A 21284-nucleotide genomic window follows, 5' to 3' on the forward strand; every position below is an offset into this window, starting at 1 on the left:
CTTGCAGTTGACTCACGTCTTGTGTGCTGCTGATCTTCTCGGGTCAGACGGCTACATCAATCTTCACAAACTCTTCTTCCCCGAAGACTCTAGCTGGTTAAAGGAATTTCAAAATAGACTTCGTTTCTGCTCTTGAAATGATTCTGTACTCTCTGGATACTTTTGTTCAACTCTGTTATATTTTCATCTCCACAGTAAAACAACTTCGTAAGTTTCACACAAACATTCAGCTCTCATGGGTCAACCCAATCTTGGACCGTTAGAAACTAACAAATGCAATTATAATATGTTTGGTTTAATAACCTTTATAAAACCAGTCTTGCTTTTCGCAAGTCCAACACCTGAAAGTCAAATGTGAAAGTCTTTAGTTCAATACGTAATTCGTTTGTTCACAACAGTACAGTCGTTACACCATCAAGGAGTAGAGCGTGCTTGCTCCTTGTACTGGACATGCAGCTTCTCAGGCGCACTGCAAACACTTGTCCGCGCTGATCGACAGTCAATATTGCCATATTTTCCCGATACATGTCCATCCTGCGAGCGCCCCCCCCCCCCCCCCCCCCCCCCCCACACACACACACACACACACACACACGGGCCGATTGTCTCTAGATTTTACACTGAAATTCTCGAGGCCCTGCTAAGGGTAGTAAAGAGGGTATTTCTCATTTTGGGTCATGACAAGAGGTAGTTTAAACTGTAACAGTCCTGCTTTTTTGTGGCCAGGCAGTGGGTATGTGGGAGGATGGTAGGTGACAGGGAAGGCAGGGCATGGGAGATCTGTTTCTGTAAGAGATTGGAAGGGTAATTTTGGTCTGCAAAGGCCTCGGTCAGAGTCGACGTATGTGGAGAGAGACTACTCATCACAATGTAGGGGATGACCATGAATGACCAGGCTCTGTGGAAGGGACCCCTGGTGTAGAATGGATAGCAACTGTTGAAGTGGAGGTATTGCTGCTGGTTGGTAGGTTTGATGTATGCAGAGGTACTGATGTGGCCATCCTTGAAGTGATGTGAAAATGATATGCACAGTTGTCAGCTGGAATTACTGAGTGCTGCGATGCTTCATGTGATATCAGCACAACAAATTCCAAATTTGTGACAGGTGTAAAGTACTTTCAATGGAATAATTCACCAAATTTACTTGATTATAAGATGAGGTTTTTCCCAAAATCGTCAGTTGAAAAATATAGTGTTGTTTTAGATTTACAGACTGAAACTCTTGCTGCTGAGAGATAATTTTTATGTTCTTTAGTAGATTGGTATAGGGATCTGTTTTACATTTGCAGATGAAGCTTTAGCTTTAGGTCAAGAGCAGATTTATTTTGAAGAATTCAGAAGGGTTGATTGGGCAAACAATACTACCGCTCAAAAATGCTTGAGATTTTCCCAACATGCTAAAGTTCTTGATACAGGATCGACCTATCTCCAACAATTATGTGACATTAGACTAGCACGGCAGTAGTACAAGGGATACACAAGAAACTATGGAGTAGCTACCACTACAAATCTGACAATTCTGCAAAGCACAAGAGGACATTGGATTAAATTCTATCATCTTACAAACTCTTGTTGTATTTGAATAGGTTTGCAATAAAAGTTCTCATAGATATATGGATACTGTATACAAACATTTTTAGTGCTCTTAAACTACAGATAATATTAAAAGGCTAAAATGCTGTCCTTCAAAAAACATGATATGATTGTGAATGCAAGTCTATATTTTATTTGGTTATTAAAGACTATAATAGTTTAACAGGTGGGTACAAATGAGAAATTGTCACTATTCATGTATTAGATTACCAGATAAAAACATTGTCACTTTTTCATCAGCTTTAGAACAAGATGGTGACATTTTTAATCCAGAATTAAGTGTCTAAAAAATGAAATAAGTCCTTTTAAACTGACTGTAATTAGCAGCAGCAGCAGCAGCAGGACCTGTCGTGGAAATAGGACCGACAGGCGTCGTGGATTACGGGATGAGTGAAAGTTTGAGAATTGGATTGTGATCACAATCTTTTATTTATGTATTAATTGGTGTTGTTTCATATGTCCGGCACTCAAGAAGGTATTGCAGTCTGTGTTTCACAGTTGTTCAAGCACAGCACTACAAAAGGATTGGAAGGGGAACAGTGACATCAGCTTGGCTGAGAACTGGAATTCCTGTGGGGAAGGGACTAGTGAGCAAACAGAAAATTTCCTCGTGCTGCAACCAAGTAAATCTATACTGCGTATTTTAGATTTTTATGAACATTTATCATGATTAAACAGTGGTTTGCCTGAATCCATTTGAACAGACTTTAAAATTGGACAAGTACGCTAAAGCAGTAGTATACATTTCTGCAGAAAATGGTAAAAGTCAAGGTAGGGGCCAGTAGCCTGCTTATGTGTTTTCCGCAGCAGTATTGTAGACACTCACCGTGAGTGAAAGGTGTGTCAGCTGCTAGTTTACGCAGTTAATGACAGAGCAGTGGGCAGAGAGTGTGTTTGCAAGCAAGAAATATTGTTAACATTTTCACTTTCCCATGGAAGCGAAATCCAATACATATTTGGCAAAAAAGCAGTTGTATTCTCAGGTCACACAATAACCACAACCTCGGTAATCGCTACATATCCGTAAGGAACTGCCAAATATTTGTGGCAGTGAAGATATAAATTTCACAGCTGTGCTATTAGGAGGATGATGGTGGTGACAAAAAAATAGTGATACCCCAGATGGCTGGCTTAGTAAGCAAAAAAGGTAGTGAAGATAAAAATCGATGTGAACCATTTCTTTGCATTTGTTTTATTGCTCCTCATTATTAAAATGTAGGCAATCAATAAATGATATAAGATTAGAATATATATTTTAAAGCTTTAAAATTATGACTTAAATATACACAAGTGGCATTGTGTCATGGTTAGGGTACATTCCTCATATGCAGAAAGTTGTGGGTTTGAATCTCATTAGGTATTTTTAATTTTTTAATTTTTTCAGTCTTTGCTGAAATTACTTTCATTATTTTTTTATTTACTTAACTGGTTGTTGTTTCCCCAATCCTTTTTCACATAATTTTAATCATATTTTTAACTTCCTTATTCCTTTCATTCTTGTTCCATTTGCAATCTATGTGCATTTGAATTTAATTATTTTTATTTACCTATAATAATATTTAAACATTTGGAAATGCTGAGCTGTCAGTTAAAAATGAGACGAAATAATCTATTTATATTGACTGTGCAGCGGTGTCAAAAATCTAAAAATTTAAAACTCAAATTCTTGTTGCTCTATGGACAAAACAATGCGAAGATTTAATCAAAACGAGATTTTCAGTAAAAGAAATTCAAGCAAAATGAAGAACAGAAATTGTGAATGCAGTAAAATGGATGGAAAATGTACATGATAAAATCGAAGAAGTTACATTGAAGTTAGTACATGATAATAATTAAAATCACTTGAAAAAAAGATTCTAATTGGAAAGGAATAAAAATGAGAACAAAAAAAGTTAGTACAATTATTAAAAAGATGTGAATGAGGATTATAAGTAAATAATTCATTTAAACCAATTAACAGAATAAAAATAATAATCAGTCAATTCTATGAACATTAAAAAGTAAACAATTTCAGGGCACCAGAGGAGATTTGAGCCCATAATCTGATGCATGTGGAGGATGCACCGTAAGCAATATGTTACACTGTCAATCTGTGTGTTTGTGCTATATTTAAGCGCTGAGACCATCATGTGAAATTTTGAAATATTTTTTTCGCCGTTACTCGCATACAAGGGCCCACCAGAGGGTGTGATACCTGGGATCCTAACCTATTCAACCATATAGATGGTTTCAAAAGTTTATCCCACACCTTTCTTTGTTAGCGAATTGATGATACCCTGCCTGAACCATTATGAGGTTGACATCGAGGAAGGTAGGTTGTTGGGCTGATGAGTACCAGGTATTAAAACAAATGGTGTTGAGGTTCTGGAGGAATTTATGTGGACAACGTGTCTTCATCCTCGGCTCAGATCACAATGTCATCAGTGAATATGAACCAGGTGAGGGGTTTAAGATTTCTTGTGAGTTGAAAGGATTCCTGTGGATAGGCCAGGATTAAGTTGACATTGGATGGTGACATGCAGGAGCTTATTGCTTTATCATGGATTTGATTTTAGGTGATGCTTCCAAAGGATAAGTGGTGATGGTTGAGGATATTGATGGTCATGGTGACCAGGAAGTAAGTTTTAGGTTGGAGTCAGTCAGGTATTGGGAAGTTAGTGTTTAGTAGTGACAGTGCAATAGGCATTTGGGACATTAATGCAGAAGAAGGGGACATTGACAGTAACAAGCAGGGCACGGGGTGGTAAAGAAACAGGGACTAAAAGTGGAGGAAATAGTTAGTGTATTTTATGTAGGAGGATAAGTTTTGTTTAAGGACTTGTCCATAGCTAATAATATCCAAAAGTCTTCCCCCTCCCCCCCCCCCCCCCCCCCAATTGCGAGTGCTTGCTGCTCAATGTTTCCTTTGTGTCGTGAGTAGCAGCAGTCTATGCTTTTCATTTTGTTGTTATTCCAGCACAAATTTGCCATTGTTAAAAAAGTAAAATTTGGTAAAATAGAAAGAAAATTGACCCGACATTTCTGAATTCAGTGCAGTTTTGATGCAAATTTTCAGTTTGCATTTATTTGTTATGTGAAGAATGTACCCAATTGAAAAATTTTCAAAAAGTATGGTTCGGGAAGTGCTGCATGTCCAATACTCTGGTTGACATCATGTGGGAGGAGAGAGACGAAAATATTGGCAGTGATGAAAGAAATTATAGTAATGAAAATAACAGTGACTGTGATTGAGAAGGCTTGACTATAACCAATAAATTGTAAAGTAGTGTGACCATATTGTGAACTCTTATTGTTAATAGACAGTGTGACAGATCTGCCCCCCGCCCTGCACGAGAGCGCGCTCGCCCACACACACACACACACTCACTCACACTTATAATTAAGGTGTGGCTTATATTTGGACCAGTACAGTACATGCTATTTGACTACGTGTAATACCAGTTAGCCAAAAAAAAGTAAACAAAAGTGAAGACTTTGCAGCCACCCACTCATACCTGATAGACGTTTGGCCCACAGCATCAGACGGCACCAGGTTTTGAGCTGAAAGTTCAAAAACTAGTTTGTCTCTGTGACGTTGTGTGTTTATAAGGCCCATATGTTGATCATCTGCAGTTGACTGGTTGCCTTCATTCATTTTTGTTTCCTAAATTTCAGAACTGTTGTAACAAATAAAGCCAACTATTGAAACTGCAATTAGAGTGTAAAAAATGGGAAAAGCTATTAAATACTATTCCTTAAATTTCTACCCACTTTAAAGTGATACTTCTTAGCCTGTGCTGCATTGGAATGTTGGGGGGTCTCAAATCTGGGGGGGGGGGGGGGCTTATTTTGGAATTAGGAACCAAAAACAAAGTCGAGGAAATTTTTGTTTCTGTGCCACCACTTCTTATGGTGCCTTCTAATTTTTTCTTAACAAGTAAAAGATCGGTTTCATATTGAGTTTTTTTTAGTGTGTGCAGTAACACAAATGTGTAAACTGTTCATCTCAAATATTAGACCTCCTTTCAGGTATCTTAATCACAACATTTGTCAGATGTAAACAAAGTTACGTATATTTTAAGTACAGAAAATACAGGCAATCTGAGTGAAGCAATATCCTATGGTTAATTGTAATCTTGTCACAACGAAGAATTGTGTATCACAGTTTAAAAGTTCATTATAATGTTACAATGTTCCTATGAAAGTGTGAAAATGAACAGCTTTTTTAACCAATATTGTGCAGAATAAATTAAACGCAACTGCTGAAGTGATCTTTACAGATATTAAAAGAAAGATTTAAATTTCTTATTATACAATTTGCTCATAGCAGTCCTATGAAATGGCAAACATAGATTTAAGCAAGAGACTGCTTCATAATTTTTTTTAAATGAAAGTGTCCTTGTAAATATTAATATTGTTGTTGTTGTTTTTTTTTTTTTTCTTTTAGGTTTGTCTATGAAACTGAACACTTCAATGGAGTTGGTGAGCTACTTGAAATTCTAGGAAGGTATGTAATAAATTCCTGCAGACAGCATAGAGTTTTTTCTGTTATTGTTGAACATGTTGATCAGCATTGAACTAGGGATCCTGATCAGACAAAGTAATTGGAATTATTTGTTGAATCTTTGCTGTAATGTATTAAGTAAAGAACTTGTACAAATTATTAATTCCTTTTCTTGTTGTGCACTACATGCCAGCTTTTGGCAACATTACTGCTCCTCAATAATTAGTTTCAGCAGCTGTTTTAGTGATAAAATAGTGAAATTCTTCACATGCACATGGTAGAGATTGAGGCTTTGATATTATTAAATATTCATGGCATGCTACAAAGTCCTATAAACATTGTTATTGTGACATTTTAATCCACTTGAAAAAATATCTTGTGATAAATCCTCAAATGATCTCTTGGCAGTATGTTCCACATCTTCAGTAGCATCAACATAAATTTTCATAGGGGTGGTTGTTTGAAGCACAATATCAAGTTTTCATATTGTTCCTGATTCATATTTCAACTCCATTTGGAAGGAACCAAAACCAGGAACTTTTAGTCCCCCTGCACACTACATTTTCTGTAATTGTATTAGCATTAGAATGTTTCTTAAAACAAATGTCACAGAGTAGTGGTTTTCAACATACGCCTGATTTTTCTTTGCACAGACAAATGTCGTTTGAGGTAAATTAAGGTACTCATACAAGTGAACTGAGGTATAAGACTGTGGTAATGCATGTCTGTGTACCAGTCAAAGATCTTAAAAAACTGTATATAATATTTTAATGGTATCAAATGTAGTCTTTTGAGGACACAGTGTTTCCCTATAAATTTGTGAGTTGCCAAGAATTCCATGACACTCTATGTGATATGCTTATAAAATTCTAATAGGTTTGCTGGCTATGCAAAGTTTTTTCTGCCCCCTCCCTATTTATAGCTGTGAACGTAGTCTCGTGCCTAAGAGTGGGTAATGGAAAAACAAGTCATTTTGAATGTGGCAACAGATCCTCATCAGTCTTGAGCTTAGATTTTATGAATGAAAAGTTCATGTTGTTGGTCACTGCATTGTTCTGGACAGGATAAGAATGTTGTTGTTGTTGTGGTAGTGGTGGTAGTGGTGGTGGTGGTGGTGGTGGTGGTGGTCTCCAGTCCTGAGACTGGTTTGATGCAGCTCTCCATGCTACTCTATCCTGTGCAAGCTTCTTCATCTCCCAGTACCTACTGCAGCCTACATCCTTCTGAATCTGCTTAGTGTATTCATCTCTTGGTCTCCCTCTACAATTTTTACTCTCCACGCTGCCCTCCAATACTAAATTGGTGATTCCTTGATGCCTCAGAACATGTCCTAACGAGCGATCCCTTCTTCTAGTCAAGTTGTGCCACAAACTCCTCCCCAATTCTGTTCAATACCTCCTCATTAGTTATGTGATCCACCCATCTAATCTTCAGCATTCTTCTGTAGCACCACATTTCGAAAGCTTCTATTCTCTTCTTGTCCAAACTATTTATTGTCCATGTTTCACTTCCATACATGGCTACACTCCATACAAATACTTTCAGAAACGACTTCCTGACACTTAAATCTATACTCGATGTTAATAAATTTCTCTTCTTCAGAAAGACTTTCCTTGTCATTGCCAGTCTACATTTTATATCCTCTCTACTTCAACCATCATCAGTTATTTTGCTCCCCAAATAGCAAAACTCCTGTACTACTTTAAGTGTCTCATTTCCTAATCTAATTCCCTCAGCATCACCCTACTTAATTCGACTACATTCCATTATCCTCGTTTTGCTTTTGTTGATGTTCATCTTATATCCTCCCTTCAAGACACTGTCCATTCTGTTCAACTGCTCTTCCAAGTCCTTTGCTGTCTCTGACAGAATTACAATGTCATCAGTGAACCTCAAAGTTTTTATTTCTTCTCCATCGATTTTAATTCCTATTCCAAACTTGTCTTTTGTTTCCTTTACTGCTTGCTCAATATACAGATTGAATAACATCGGGGAGAGGCTGCAACCCTGTCTCACTCCCTTCCCAACCACTGCTTCCCTTTCATGTCCCTCAACTCTTATAACTGCCATCTGGTTTCTGTACAAATTGTAAATAGCCTTACACTCCCTGTATTTTACCTCTGCCACATTCAGAATTTGAAAGAGAGTATTCCAGTCAACATTGTCAAAAGCTTTATCCAAGTCTACAAACGGTAGTAACGTAGGTTTGCCTTTTCTAAATCTATTTTCTAAGATATGTCGTAGGGTCAGTATTGGATAAGAATAAAATAATAAATTTAGAAAATTGGTCTGACTCTCCAAAATATTAGGGCTACAACAAGACAAAATGTTTTTTATCATAGTAATAAAATGTTTTCATGGATTATTTTGATGGATTTATGTATAAACAGACAACCGAAATGTATAAAGTTGTTCATAATTTTGCTAATTTTTTAATGGAATTGCAAACAGCAGTTCTTTTTTCCTGTAAAACAAAGATAAATTTTGCATTTGGTGCTCTACATGAATGTGTAACCCTTACAGCCAGTCAGACTTCATCTGAAATTACTTTTCTGTTTTATTTATCATCTCATATAGACACGGCATAAAACTTCTTTTCTGTTGGTGATGACACAGGCTTTACTTTTCTGATGTACTTCCTCCTCCTGACCACCTAGTTTTTCATCTTCGTAATGATGATGATGATGATGATGATGATGATGATGATAACAGTCTTTATTTGTCCATATTAACTTTACAGTCGTGGACATTGCCTTTTTTGTGCATTTATAACAATGACATTGTGCCATACGTATAATGATTACATAAGTAGCACCATCATAAACATTACTACCACTAATACACTGCAGTGTATAAAAGTAGAACTGCAGGTCAGAATTCTTTAAGTGAGAATAAACATCTTTCAGTTAATAATTGTTTCAACTTGCCATTAAAAAGATTGCCATGGTGTTGCTTTAAATTATCTGGCAACTCATTATAGATTTGTCTCACAATTTCAAAAGGACGGTGATGTGTAGCTCATTTAAGAGTCAGTAGCATATAATAGTTGCATCTGGTTCATGTATTGTACTTATGAGTCCCTGTTCATTACACTTATTTCAACATTCTCTTTTACAAACATACAGTGAATACACAGTCAGAATTTCTAATTTTTGAAGTAGGCTCTATGGGACTAACGTTTGCTTGTATTACCAAACCCTTTCCATGTAAACTGTTAGTGCAAACATGAGTGGATTAAACCGTAGTACACAGAGTGAGATGGCGCACTGGTTAGAACACTGGACTCACATTCAGTAAGACGACATTTCAAACCAGCGTCTGTAATTTCACTAAATCGCTTCCGGCAAGTGTCGGGATGGTTCCTTTGAAGGGGTATGGCAGACTTCCTTCCCCGCAAATCAACCAACCGACCAACCAAACCATAGTACACTTGTTTAAGGAGGGGGGGAAGGGATATTACATTTGCAAGACATTTTAGTATGTAAACATAACTGGTAACCTTTTTACAGGTGTAGCTGATGTGCTCTTTCCTTGTGAAATATTCAGAAATCAAAATGCCTGAAAATACAAGTTTATCAGATCTTTCAATTTAGAAAGTGATTCAATATGAGAGTTATTATAATTTAAAGAGAGCTTTTTTACTACTGTCTTATTCTTATTCAGCATAAGTTTATTCATTGTGAGATATTCTGTGATCATTTCAAAATTCTCTTTATAGCTTTGGAATGCTAGCTGTTTTATGTGGCCCCAGCTAATAAATGATGTATCATCAATATAGTTCACTAGTTCTGAGTTTTTGTGGCAGTGTTATGTCATTAATATATACAAAAAACAAGAATAGCCCAAGTGTACTTCGCTGGCCTCCATAGTTAAGAGTTCTGTATGCTAAGCTTACTGTTTGGATCCTACTTTCATTCTTATAACTTAGCTTAGTGTACTGTCTTCTATCTTGGAGGTAAGAACTTAAGAATTTTAGTGCTTCTCCTCTTATACAATAAGTTTCTAACTTGGGTAATAGTAGCGGTTGATTCATAGAATCAAATGCTTTAGGCAGATCTAGAAAAGTCCCAATAACTTTGTTTCCTTTATCCAGTCTGTTCAGCAGTTCACGGAAAAAAGTTCCTACTATTGTTATTGTGGATCGTCCTTTTTGGAACCCATGCAGCGAGTTGTTTTAGAGATTTTATTTACAGAAGAAGGACTCCAATTGGTCTAGAATTACTCTTTCAAGCAGCTTGCCAAGTGTTGAAGTCAATGAGATCAGCCTGTAAATATTTATGTAAGTGGTTGCATCCTTTTTATACACTGGCCATATCTCAGTGATTTTTAAAATTTCAGGAAAGAACCCCTGGCCATTTTATCTGTTTATTAAATGTGTTATTGATTTTATTAATTCATTTTTTCATTCTTTAAGCAATGTAGACGATATGTCATCCCACTCATTAAATGTTTTTATTTTGAGTTTTGAGATTGTTTTCGTGGCCTCGTGTTCTGTTACAGTTATTTGCTAGTGTAAGTATATTAGCACATTACAGCACATTCTGACTAGATTCTAGTTCAACATTACTAAAAACAGACAGACATTACTTTTATTTCTCAAAGCCATGCTGAAATATATTTGGAGCTAGCAGAAATGAAAACAGTTGATGCACATTGTTGTAAAGTGTATGCCAAAAGCAGGCACATCAGGTTAAGTTAATTCTATCAGCAAAAATAACATAAAAGTTGGATGTAACCTAAATGCTGCACAATGATTGAGTAGGATACTGGAATTTGTTTCTACATGTTACATTGATAAGACGCATTATGTAAATAGAGCTAATTGTAAGTAATCCTCCTACATCCTTAATTATCACTTAGCTCCTTGGTATTGTTGGTACCCTGGAATAAATGAGAAAACAGAAAAGATCAGAGAAAAATAGCACACTGTGGAATGGTTTTATGTGACTGATTAAAGAAGTGACTTGGGTCTGCAGCTTATTGGCTTATTCATAGCAGAAGTTAGTACGTTTGTTAGAAAATTTCTGTTTCGATTGTTACACTACTGAAAGTTGTTAATTAAAAATAAAAATAAAAAAATAAATAAATATTAACTCAAGTTTTTTTGTTGTTTTCGTGGAATAGGCACACAACCAAGGCAAAATAATTTTACGTGTAGGAGAACACTGATGCAGCAAAATGTTCAAATATGTGTGAATTCCTAAGGAACCAAACTGCTGAGGTCATCAGTCCCTAGATTTATGCACTACTTAGACTAACGTAGGCTAAGAACAAAAAACACACACACACACACACACACACACACACACACACACACACACAAGGGAGGGCTTGAACCTCCGGTGGGAGGGACAACGCAGTCTGTGATGATGTGGCGCCTTAAACTGCGCGACCTCTCCATGCAGCTCTGATGCAGCAGCCATGAAGTTTGTAGGTTATATCAAGGAATTGGTTGGGCAAATTAATTACAATTCCTAGTAACGCTATTAAACAGCTAACATAAGTTTATTAATTTCATGATTTTATAAAAAATAAAAGTGAAAAAATGATCAAATGTTTTGTATATCTCAATATCAGTATCTTACTACTATTAAGAGAATATAGATCAAGAGAAAGCAGATGCCTTATAATTTGATACTTATTTTACTTTTCCAAAATGGAAGAAGGAATTCCACAGTTTCTACACCAGTGTAACTTTTTAAGTGCAACATCAATAGACATCATTTACATAACTTGCAGAAGCTGTCAGGAGAATATTTTCAATTTCCTGTCACATCACTAATAAAGTTTTTCTTGATTAACCTAATTACTCTCAAACAATTAAATATCGTGGCCCCTCAACCCATCCCTCTTCAAAACTAAGCTACATGATAGCTTTATACCTCATTTGTCCATTTCCCACTCTTCGTTTGGCTGTGCAAATTTGGACAAAAATCAATTTTGTAATTTGTAGAAGTCTTCCTTTTGCTCTGCTCAAATGTTTGACCAATAGGTACTTTCAGAACTTGGTTCATTAAGAAACAGACAAAGAACTTGGGGGATTTATTGACCCACATAAAGTATTTTCAGGTAGCACAAAACAGTTGTTTGTAATTTGATGTACATTTGCTTCAATAAATTCAAGGGATTGGTTTTTCTGGTTATGTTCTGAAAAATGTTTTGTGTAAGAAAATGATAGTAGTACGAATTTGTGATCCTATTGACTATTAAAACATATAATCTCTTGTTATTTCACATTTTTTGCAGTATCATCAATGGATTTGCACTGCCACTGAAGAATGAGCACAAGCAGTTCCTTGTTAAAGTGCTACTACCACTTCATAAAGTAAAATGTCTCTCTCTCTACCATGCACAGTTGGCTTATTGTGTTGTGCAATTCCTGGAAAAAGATGCTACCCTTACAGAACCTGTGGTGAAGGGGTTACTGAAGTTCTGGCCTAAAACCTGCAGTCAGAAAGAGGTCAGTGATTGCATGGTTGTTAATTTCTGAATATTGTTGTTAAGTGGTTTGTCAAACAAAGACCATGAAAAATTTCTTGAAACAGTAATTTCTGAGTCACTTAAAATTTCTGTTTTAGTCCTTAATTTTCTCAGTAGTCAGTACTAATAGGTGCGTGCGAGTGTGCGTTTTCTGAATTATCAAAAAATTTAAAGTTTTTTGTGGTATTTTACTTTCTTTCTAATTAAGACTGGAATAGGCACTATGAATATGCTAGTTTATACCTTAAATAAAATACTCATCAGCAGGTTTTGAAGTATGTTAAACACCGGTAATTGTTACCTCAAAATTCAGTTAATGCCTGTAGTTTAGTGTAATTGTTGTGCAAGCTGCTTCGATAGCAAGAAAGCAATATTAGTCTCGTTCAGAAGCCATTCAAGATAAAGTGAGTGTTGCAATTAAATATTACACTAAATGTAAAATCCGTTCTGCAGGATACAGGGGGGGGGGGGGGGGAGGCAGGGGTGAATTAATTACAAAATTTCTGCTGTGTGTGGACTGAATGTCATGAGTGAAGGTATTGTGCATCAGTGATGTTATTTGTTAAAGGGTGGAAGGACAAATGTTCAAGATGATGGCAGAAATGGCTGACTGTCCATCTGCAGTCAGTAATGAACTTGAATAGAAAAAGTTAACGAAAATGGGCATTTCACAATATCTCAACTGTTGGACAACATGCTGCAGATTGCTAAGAGTGGTTTGCATTTTATTGTGACTGAACAATTGCGATATCACTTGTTCCATGCTCATTGGATTCCAAAAGCCAGGAAAATCAGATTTCTGAGAGTCACACAAATTTTTGATCATTTGTGCTGCACTTAAATATTGTGTGTTGGTTTTATTTGGTATGCATCTCATACCCTTGACCAATATTCCAATGTTTTGGAAGCATTGTCCTTCTTAGACTTGTTGCATTTTGTTGGTGTCCTTCTAGTGAACTGAAGTCTGCCACCTGCAATGATGAGCCTGTTTGATTTTTCCACTTCACAGCTCCACAGATTTTTCTGCCTAGATATTAGTAATAGTTTGCTAATTCCATTTGTGACTCATTGATATTGTAGCCATAAGATATTACATTATTGCATCTTGGAAGTTGAAGTGCGCATTTTTGCATTTTGATAATTTAAAGCAAGTTGCCATTCTTTGCACCAGTTTCAAATCTTACCAATAATTGACTGGATACTGGGTTCATGATGATGATGATGATGATGATGATAGAGTTAGAATTGTGTGTCGGGTCATTAGTATGCAACCTGAACACAGCAGAGGCTCCAGCACTTTTTCTAGTGTACACTTGAAGTGACTACTACCCCAACATAATGTGCAGTATTCTCCCTACCAGGAAATCCTTAGTCAAGTCAATAATTCCATTAGACACTCTCTATATGATCGTACTTCGGTTAATAAGCATTACTATGGCAATCAGTCAAATGCTTTTCAGAAGTCACAAAACACATGGCCTCTTATGTAGTAAGTGTGCGATGCCCACAGTATGCTAGTAGGACAATGGTTGCTCAACAACTCTTGTGAAATGGTAGTTGATACTATCAAATGCGATAATGTAGCCCTCTTACGATGTGTGAACTGAAGATAAACCAATTCTTAAAGATGGCAGTGTTCATTTGTGAACGGTAATTGAATCAAAAGTTCTAAAATAATTCTTTGTTGCTTGGTATTTATGCAATCTGTTCCAATACCAAGACAAAATGTTCCTTAGTTATTAGCCACAATGAGCTGAACACATCAACTTTTAGGCTACCATTTCCCTTTGAGTTCTCGCAGATGTATTTCTTCCTGTAATTTTTGCAAAACCTCAGTTTCATATTGCGAAATTACTTGCTTACGTTCTGTGTAACACAATATATACATTGTAACTAAAATCTTGGAGTTGAGAAAGCTATATCCTGTTCTCCCATATTAGACTTTTTGTTCATTACACATTCTGAATATTAAATCCACGGTTTTCATAAAGTGCAAAATGGATGATCGAAGGCTTCACTTTTATGATGAAAATTCACTTTGAATTTCCTAACTGTTGGAAACACTCCTCCGTTGTAGTGTACTTGTATACTACTACTTCATTAGAATCATTCATTTAATTGCCACTACTTTACCTTCTACACCACTTCAGTTTTCAGTTTTTAAAGTTGAGGTATTCCTGATATTTTGCTTTGTTCTGCGCTCTCTCTCTCTCTCTCTCTCTCTCTCTCTCTCTCTCTCTCTCTCTCTCTCTTACTTTTCTAATATCCATTGTGTGTCCACCATACAGCAAGAAAACTACCACCAGTGATGTTACGCACTGGCTGTTGTTGTTGCTGAACTGTAAATCCTACATCTACATGATTACTCTGCAACTCACAATAAAGTCCCTGGCAGAGGGTTCAGTGAACCACGTTCAAGCTGTCTCTCTACCGTTCAACTCTCGAATGGCGCATGGGAAAAACAAGCACTTAACTTTATCTGTGTGAGTCCTGATTCCTCTTATTTTATCATGGTGATCATTTCTCCCTCTGTAGGTGGCTGCCATCAGAATGTTTTCACAATGAGAGGAGAAAACTGGTGACTGAAATTTCATGGGAAGATCCCATCGCAACAAAAAATGCCTTTGTTTTAATGATTGCCACTCCAATTCACGTATCACCTTTGTGGCACTATGTCCCTTATTTCACAATAATACAGAATGAGCTGCCCTTCATTGTACTTTTTTGATGCCATCTGTCAGTCCCACCTGATGCGGATCCCACACCGCAAAGCAGTACTCCAGAATAGGGTGGACAAGTGTGGTGTAAGCAGTCTCTTTAGTAGACCTGTTGCACCTTCTAAGCATTCTGCCAGTGAATCAGTCTGTGGTTTGCTCTACCCACAACATTATATTTGTGATTGTTCCAATTTAGGTTATTTGTAACTGTAATCCCCAAGTATTTAGTTGAATTTCCAGCCTTCAGATTTGTGTGACTTATTGCGTAGTCGAAATTTAGCTGATTTCTTTTAGTACTCATGTGAAATAACTTCACACTTTTCTTTATTCAGGGTCACTTGCCACTTTTTGCACCATACATATTTCTTATCTAAATCATTTTGCGATTCGTTTTGGTCATTTGATGACTTCACAAGACAGTAAATGACAGCATCATCTGCAACCAGTCTGAGGGCTACTCAAATTGTCTCCTATGTAGTTAATATAGATCAGGAACAAGAGACTGCCTATAACACTTCCTTGGGGATCACTGGGTATTACCTCTGTTTTACGTGATGACTTTACATCTATTCCTATATTGTGACCTTTGTGACAGGAAATCACAAATCCAGTTGCACAACTGAGGCAATATTCCATAGGCACGCAATTTGATTAGAAGACACATGTGAGGAATAGCGTCGAAAGCCTTCTGGAAATTTAAAAATATGGAATCAATTTGACATCTCTTGTCGATAGCACTCATTACTTCAGGAGTATAAAGAGCTAGTTGTGTTTCACAAGAACGATATTTCCTGAATTCGCACTGACTATGTGTCAATAAACGGTGTTCTTCAAGCTACTTCATAATGTTGGAATACAGTATATGTTCCAAAACCCTTCTGCAAATAGACATTAGTGATGAGGGCCTGTAACTCAGCAGATTACTCCTACTTCCCTTTTTGGGTATTGGCGTGACTTGAGCAATTTTCCAGTCTTTAGGTACGGATCTTTCTGTGAGGGAGCGGTTGTATATAACTGCTTAATATGGAGCTATGGTATCAGCATACTCTGAGAGAAACCTGACTGATATACAGTCTGGATTGGAGGCTTTGGCTTTATTAAGTGATTTAAGCTGCTTTGCTACACTGAGTATGTATAGTTCTACGTTTCTCATCTTGGCAGTTGTTCTTGATTGGAATTCAGGAATATTTACTTCGTCTTCTTTGGTGAAGGAGTTTCAGAAAACCATGTTTAATAACTTCTCTTTAGTGGCGCTGTCATCAGTGACGTCACTATTGTTATCGCACAGTATGGTATTGATTGTGTCTTGCCTTTGGTGTGCTTTACATATTACCAAAATTTTTATGGGTTTTCTGCCAGATTTTGATACAGTATTTCGCTGTGGAAATTATTAAAATCATCTCGCATTGAAGTGCGCGCTATATTTCAAACTTCTGCAGAACTTTGCCAGTTGTGGGGATTTTGTGTGCTTTTAAATTCAGCATGCCCCCCCCCCCCCCCCCCCCCCCTCCTATTTTTTTTTTTCAGCACCAATCTGACCCACTTTGTGTACCATGGGGGATCAGTACCATCATTTATTAAGTTATGTTGTGATATGTATATCTCAATTGCTGTCGATACTATCTCTTTGAAATAATTCCACAACTTTTCTTTACTTACGTGATCAGATAAGGAGTGAAGACTCTCTCTTAAAAAGTCGTTAAGAGCATTTTATCAGCTTGTTTAAATAGGTATACTTTGCATTTCTTTTTGATGGTTGTAGGTGTTACGGTATTCAGCCTAGCAGCAACTGCGTTGTGGTCACTAATCCCTGTATTTCTCATGATACTCACCATTTGTCCAGGATTATTTGTTGCTAAGAGGTCAAGTATGCTTTCGCAACCATTTACGCTTCCAGTGGGCTCATGAAGTAATTGTTCAAAATAATTTTCTGAGAAAGCATTCAGTAAAATTTCTGATGTCGTTGTATGCCTGCCATTGGCTTCAAACGTATAATTTTTCCAGCATATCGAGGGTAGATTGAAGTCGCCACCAAGTGGGGTACCTATTTGAAAGGAGACTCAAGTTTTCTTTGAACTGTTCAGCAACTACATTTTTTGAGTCGGGGAGTTGGTCAAACAATCCAATTAATGGTTTAGTTTGATTGTATAACCTCTACCCACACTATTTCGCTGGAACTATCTACTTCAATTTCACCACAAGGCAAACTACTTCTGACAGCAATAAATACTTCACCACCAACTGTATTTAATCTATACTTTCTGAATACTGTTAGATCGTTTGAAAAAAATTTCGGCTGAACTTATTTCCGGCTTTAGCCAGCTTTCTGTACCTATAACTATTTGAGTTTCAGTGCTTTCTATTAGGGCTGGAAGCTCTGTTTCTTTCCCAACACAGCTACAACAATTTACAATTACCATACCGATCATTTGCCTCCTGTGTGTATTGGACTCCTTACCTATTAAGTGGAACCCGGAAACCCACCACCTGATGGCGAAAGTCAAAGAATCTGCAGCCTACAGAGTTACAGAACCGCCTGAGCATTTGATTCAGACCCTCCACTCGGCTCTGCACCAGAGGACCACAGTCAGGCTTCCTTCCCCTACTTGGCAGCCATGTTCCTAAGGGGCCCCATTACGTGCCTAACGTTGGAGCTCCCAATTACTAGCAAACCCACCCTCTGTGAATGCCCAGACCTTGCAGGCTGAGAAGCTTCCTCTGGAAGAGGGTGGACAACTGCATATGGCTTAGAGACATCGTCAGCCACAGATAACACCTGAAACCTGTTCGTCAAACGAACCAGGTGGGCTCTATGATCAGCCCCTCGGAAAGTTTTTCACTGCCTGCCAGACTTTGGAATGGTCTCCCACTCAACCATGGGTGAGGGGTCAACCTCAGTGCAAACAGTACTTGCGGCGATCACAGCAGTGGACCGATTGGGGGATACGTAGGATGTGCTTGACGCCCCTTACATCCCTCCTTCTGACCCCCCACAGTGATGCCCCTCGGCAGCAGCCTCAAGCTGTGTGATGGAAGCCAATGCAGCCTGGAGCTGTGTGTGAAGGGTCGCCAACTTGGCTCGCATCTGTAGACAGCAATCACAGGTCCTATCCATTACTGCAGTCACTACTGTTTGAAGCTCGTAAAAATATGTAACAAACGAACGGTGTACTCACCTTATTAGCAGCAGGAATTCAAAGTGCTCTCTCACTGACAGTCTATCCGACGCTGAGCTACACTAAACAAAACGAACAAAAGCCTATACGATACGAGGGTTGATATAGAGGTCGATACCAGTGGTGGTACTTGTATGCTACACTGTTATTAAAATAAAAGATTGTGCCTAGTAAGCACTCGAACACACAAGAAATTACAAAAACAATCTAGTAATTACACAGGTATCTGTAAATAAGTCACTCCTGTTGAAAGCTTGTAGAAATATATGACAAACGAACGGTGTACTTGCCTTACTATCAGCAGGAATACGAGGTGCTCTGTTTTGATGGTCTATCCGATACTAGAAAGGTTTTGTGGATGAAGTCTGTAGTCATCTGCAGATTAGTAGAGAACTGTGACTTGATACCTGGGGAGACATAACAGGGTCAGGGGAAAGGGGGACACGACACATAATCTTAACTGTTGTGTTTCAGGACAGCAGTTTTAGTAATTTTAAATAGTGGCTAGAATCATCCAATAAAATGTAGTTTCTCAAGTCTAAAATTCACATCATTTTCCAAATAGAAGTGTATAAAAATAGTTACCTCCAAATACTCCATTAATTAATATATCAACATTAAATTTTATCTAAACTTGCATACAGTTGTATTATGTTCCGTCCTTATTTCTGTGTAAATCAGTCTCATTTGTATCCATTTTTATTTTACAATAAAACAACCAGTGAACAGCTGTAGTTAGCTTTCTATCTTTCTATTCTGATAAACTCGCAGTATAGTGGACACTACTGTACTAGCGATCAGTGAAAGTGGTGCCATGGAGGGGAACAATGGTCTTTTCCCATGTGTGACCTATTTTTGTAATTGCCAATGAAAGACCTTTAGCACACCTTAGGAGTGAAAATGTAACTTTCCCACAATGTCATTGTTGCAGTAGTTACTTTCCAAATACTTTTGTTCTTGTTTTTTAGTCAGTGCAGCTGTTCCAGTATGGAGTTGCATTATATATGTGTCGGATTTATTGTGACAGAATTATAGAAGAAATTAATTCTTGTTTACAGTACATTAGCAAAAACACATGGAGCTTTACTTTGAACAGTATAGGGGACATGTGCTGAGGCACCAGAAATGGAACTGTTTCCAAGAAAAAATAGTGAAAGAAGAACTGCAACTGACTTCAACATTTTGTAGGAAGATGAGATTCATCACAGAATTTTCTGGTCATGTGAAATACTGTGTGTGTCAAAAGGTAGCAAATACCGTAATCGAAAATCTGTGTTATAACTTTGAAAGGACGCCCCAGGGAGCTCACGGTTCTTTCATAGTTAGTGTGTATCACACAAGGGACCTGTGAGCTATTGTGGTCATTTCTTCCTTCCCGGGCTGTGTTCTCTCCCCTGTGCCCTGCCTTCATCTTTGCCCCCTCCTACATCTCAGTTGGTGTCCTTCCTTAAGTTGGCCCAGCTTTTCTCCTGGTTGTGTCCCCCCCCCCATTCCCTTCTCCACGAGTTTTTGTCCCCCTTTGGGGTTTGACCTTCTGACCGTCCTTAACCTGTTGTTGCCCTTTGTTGAACTTAGTAAGCTAGTAATTTGGGTGGCGGGTCACATTTTCACAGTACTTGCACACTGAGATAGTGACAACTGCAGCAAGTGACAGGGACAGTCAAATTTAAATAACCAGTTCTGTTAATAATAAAAATATTCGTTGTATGTTAATGGCTTGTTGTTCTTTTTCTTTCTGCGGTGTGGTTCATCTTTCTATAATTTTCTAGTTTATGATCAGGTTACTACTTTAATAACAATGTGAAATCTGGTGGACTTTCTGCAGAATTACTCATGTATTTTCAGTCATTTCACTTCACAATACAAATCTGTAAAACACACATAACACGTCCTTGCACTTCAGACTCATACCACCAACTCCCAAAAGAACAAAAATGTTTCTCTATCAACATGTAGCAAAGAAATTAATGTCTTATACCAATCTATTTATGCAAAATAATCCTTGGGGCATGCATTTCATAAATCGAATACAATTAATTGTCTATCTTTTTTGAGACGTCCATACTCATAATTGTAACTACTTTAAGTATTTATGTTGACATTTAAACATTTTGTAATGAATTTTTTGTTTTTGTCTTCATCACAGTATCGTTCGCTTTATATGATCCAAGGTTGGGTAGTACATTTATCTCGCTATAATCAGTTTTATTACAACTTCCCCTTCTAAATGTTATCTCCATAGTGTGAGCCAACAGGGGAGGAATACCTTACTTATTATTTTCAGCATATGGCCTTATCATCTCTTGCATCTTTTAGTTGATGCCATTGTTGTTTTCATGTTATATTGCTCACACACTAGCAAGTCTGTGTGGTGGGGTCATCATATACCCATTAAGTTGAGCCCCTTGGAATCGCAATTGTGATAACTGAGTTGCTACAACTCCATGTATGCCAAGGAGTGGTTGCTTGTTATTCTGGAGCCAGAAGGCCCATGCTGTGGCTGGATGGCGTCCCCGGATAGAGCTCCTGATAGGAGTTGGTGGCCTCAGGGTGGATGCTTTGCGTATGAAACTCATTAAGCTCCAAAAAATTGGCCGTGCTTCAACAGCCCTCTCTTTAGTTGGTAATTGGTCCTTTATCCCTGGGAGGAGGACCAGGCTCACAGACTTGGGGTGAAACCCTTTCCCCAGTCTCTGTTCTGAATGAGGACTGATCGAGACACTTTGACCACACACCAAACCATTATTTTTCATAGAAACTATCGAAGACCAGTTTGATGAAGTGAACTTTCTGAGCAAGATGTTGTCGAGTTCCTTGGCAAATCCCAGTCTCCAT

At 37.6% G+C, this 21284-nt stretch overlaps 1 protein-coding gene across 2 annotated transcripts in view; it reads left to right on the forward strand.

The window, feature by feature from the left end:
• LOC126471500 (serine/threonine-protein phosphatase 2A 56 kDa regulatory subunit epsilon isoform) overlaps positions 1–21284 on the forward strand; it is a 296643-nt gene that overhangs the window by 219705 nt on the left and 55654 nt on the right. For both annotated transcript variants that reach the window (XM_050099725.1, XM_050099718.1), the window contains exons 6-7: positions 6020–6079; positions 12323–12536. In XM_050099725.1, the coding sequence (XP_049955682.1) occupies positions 6020–6079; positions 12323–12536 (274 nt within the window). The remainder of the gene's footprint in view (positions 1–6019; positions 6080–12322; positions 12537–21284) is intronic.

This window comes from Schistocerca serialis, chromosome 1 (assembly GCF_023864345.2).
Source record: "Schistocerca serialis cubense isolate TAMUIC-IGC-003099 chromosome 1, iqSchSeri2.2, whole genome shotgun sequence".
Lineage (NCBI taxonomy): Eukaryota > Metazoa > Arthropoda > Insecta > Orthoptera > Acrididae > Schistocerca > Schistocerca serialis.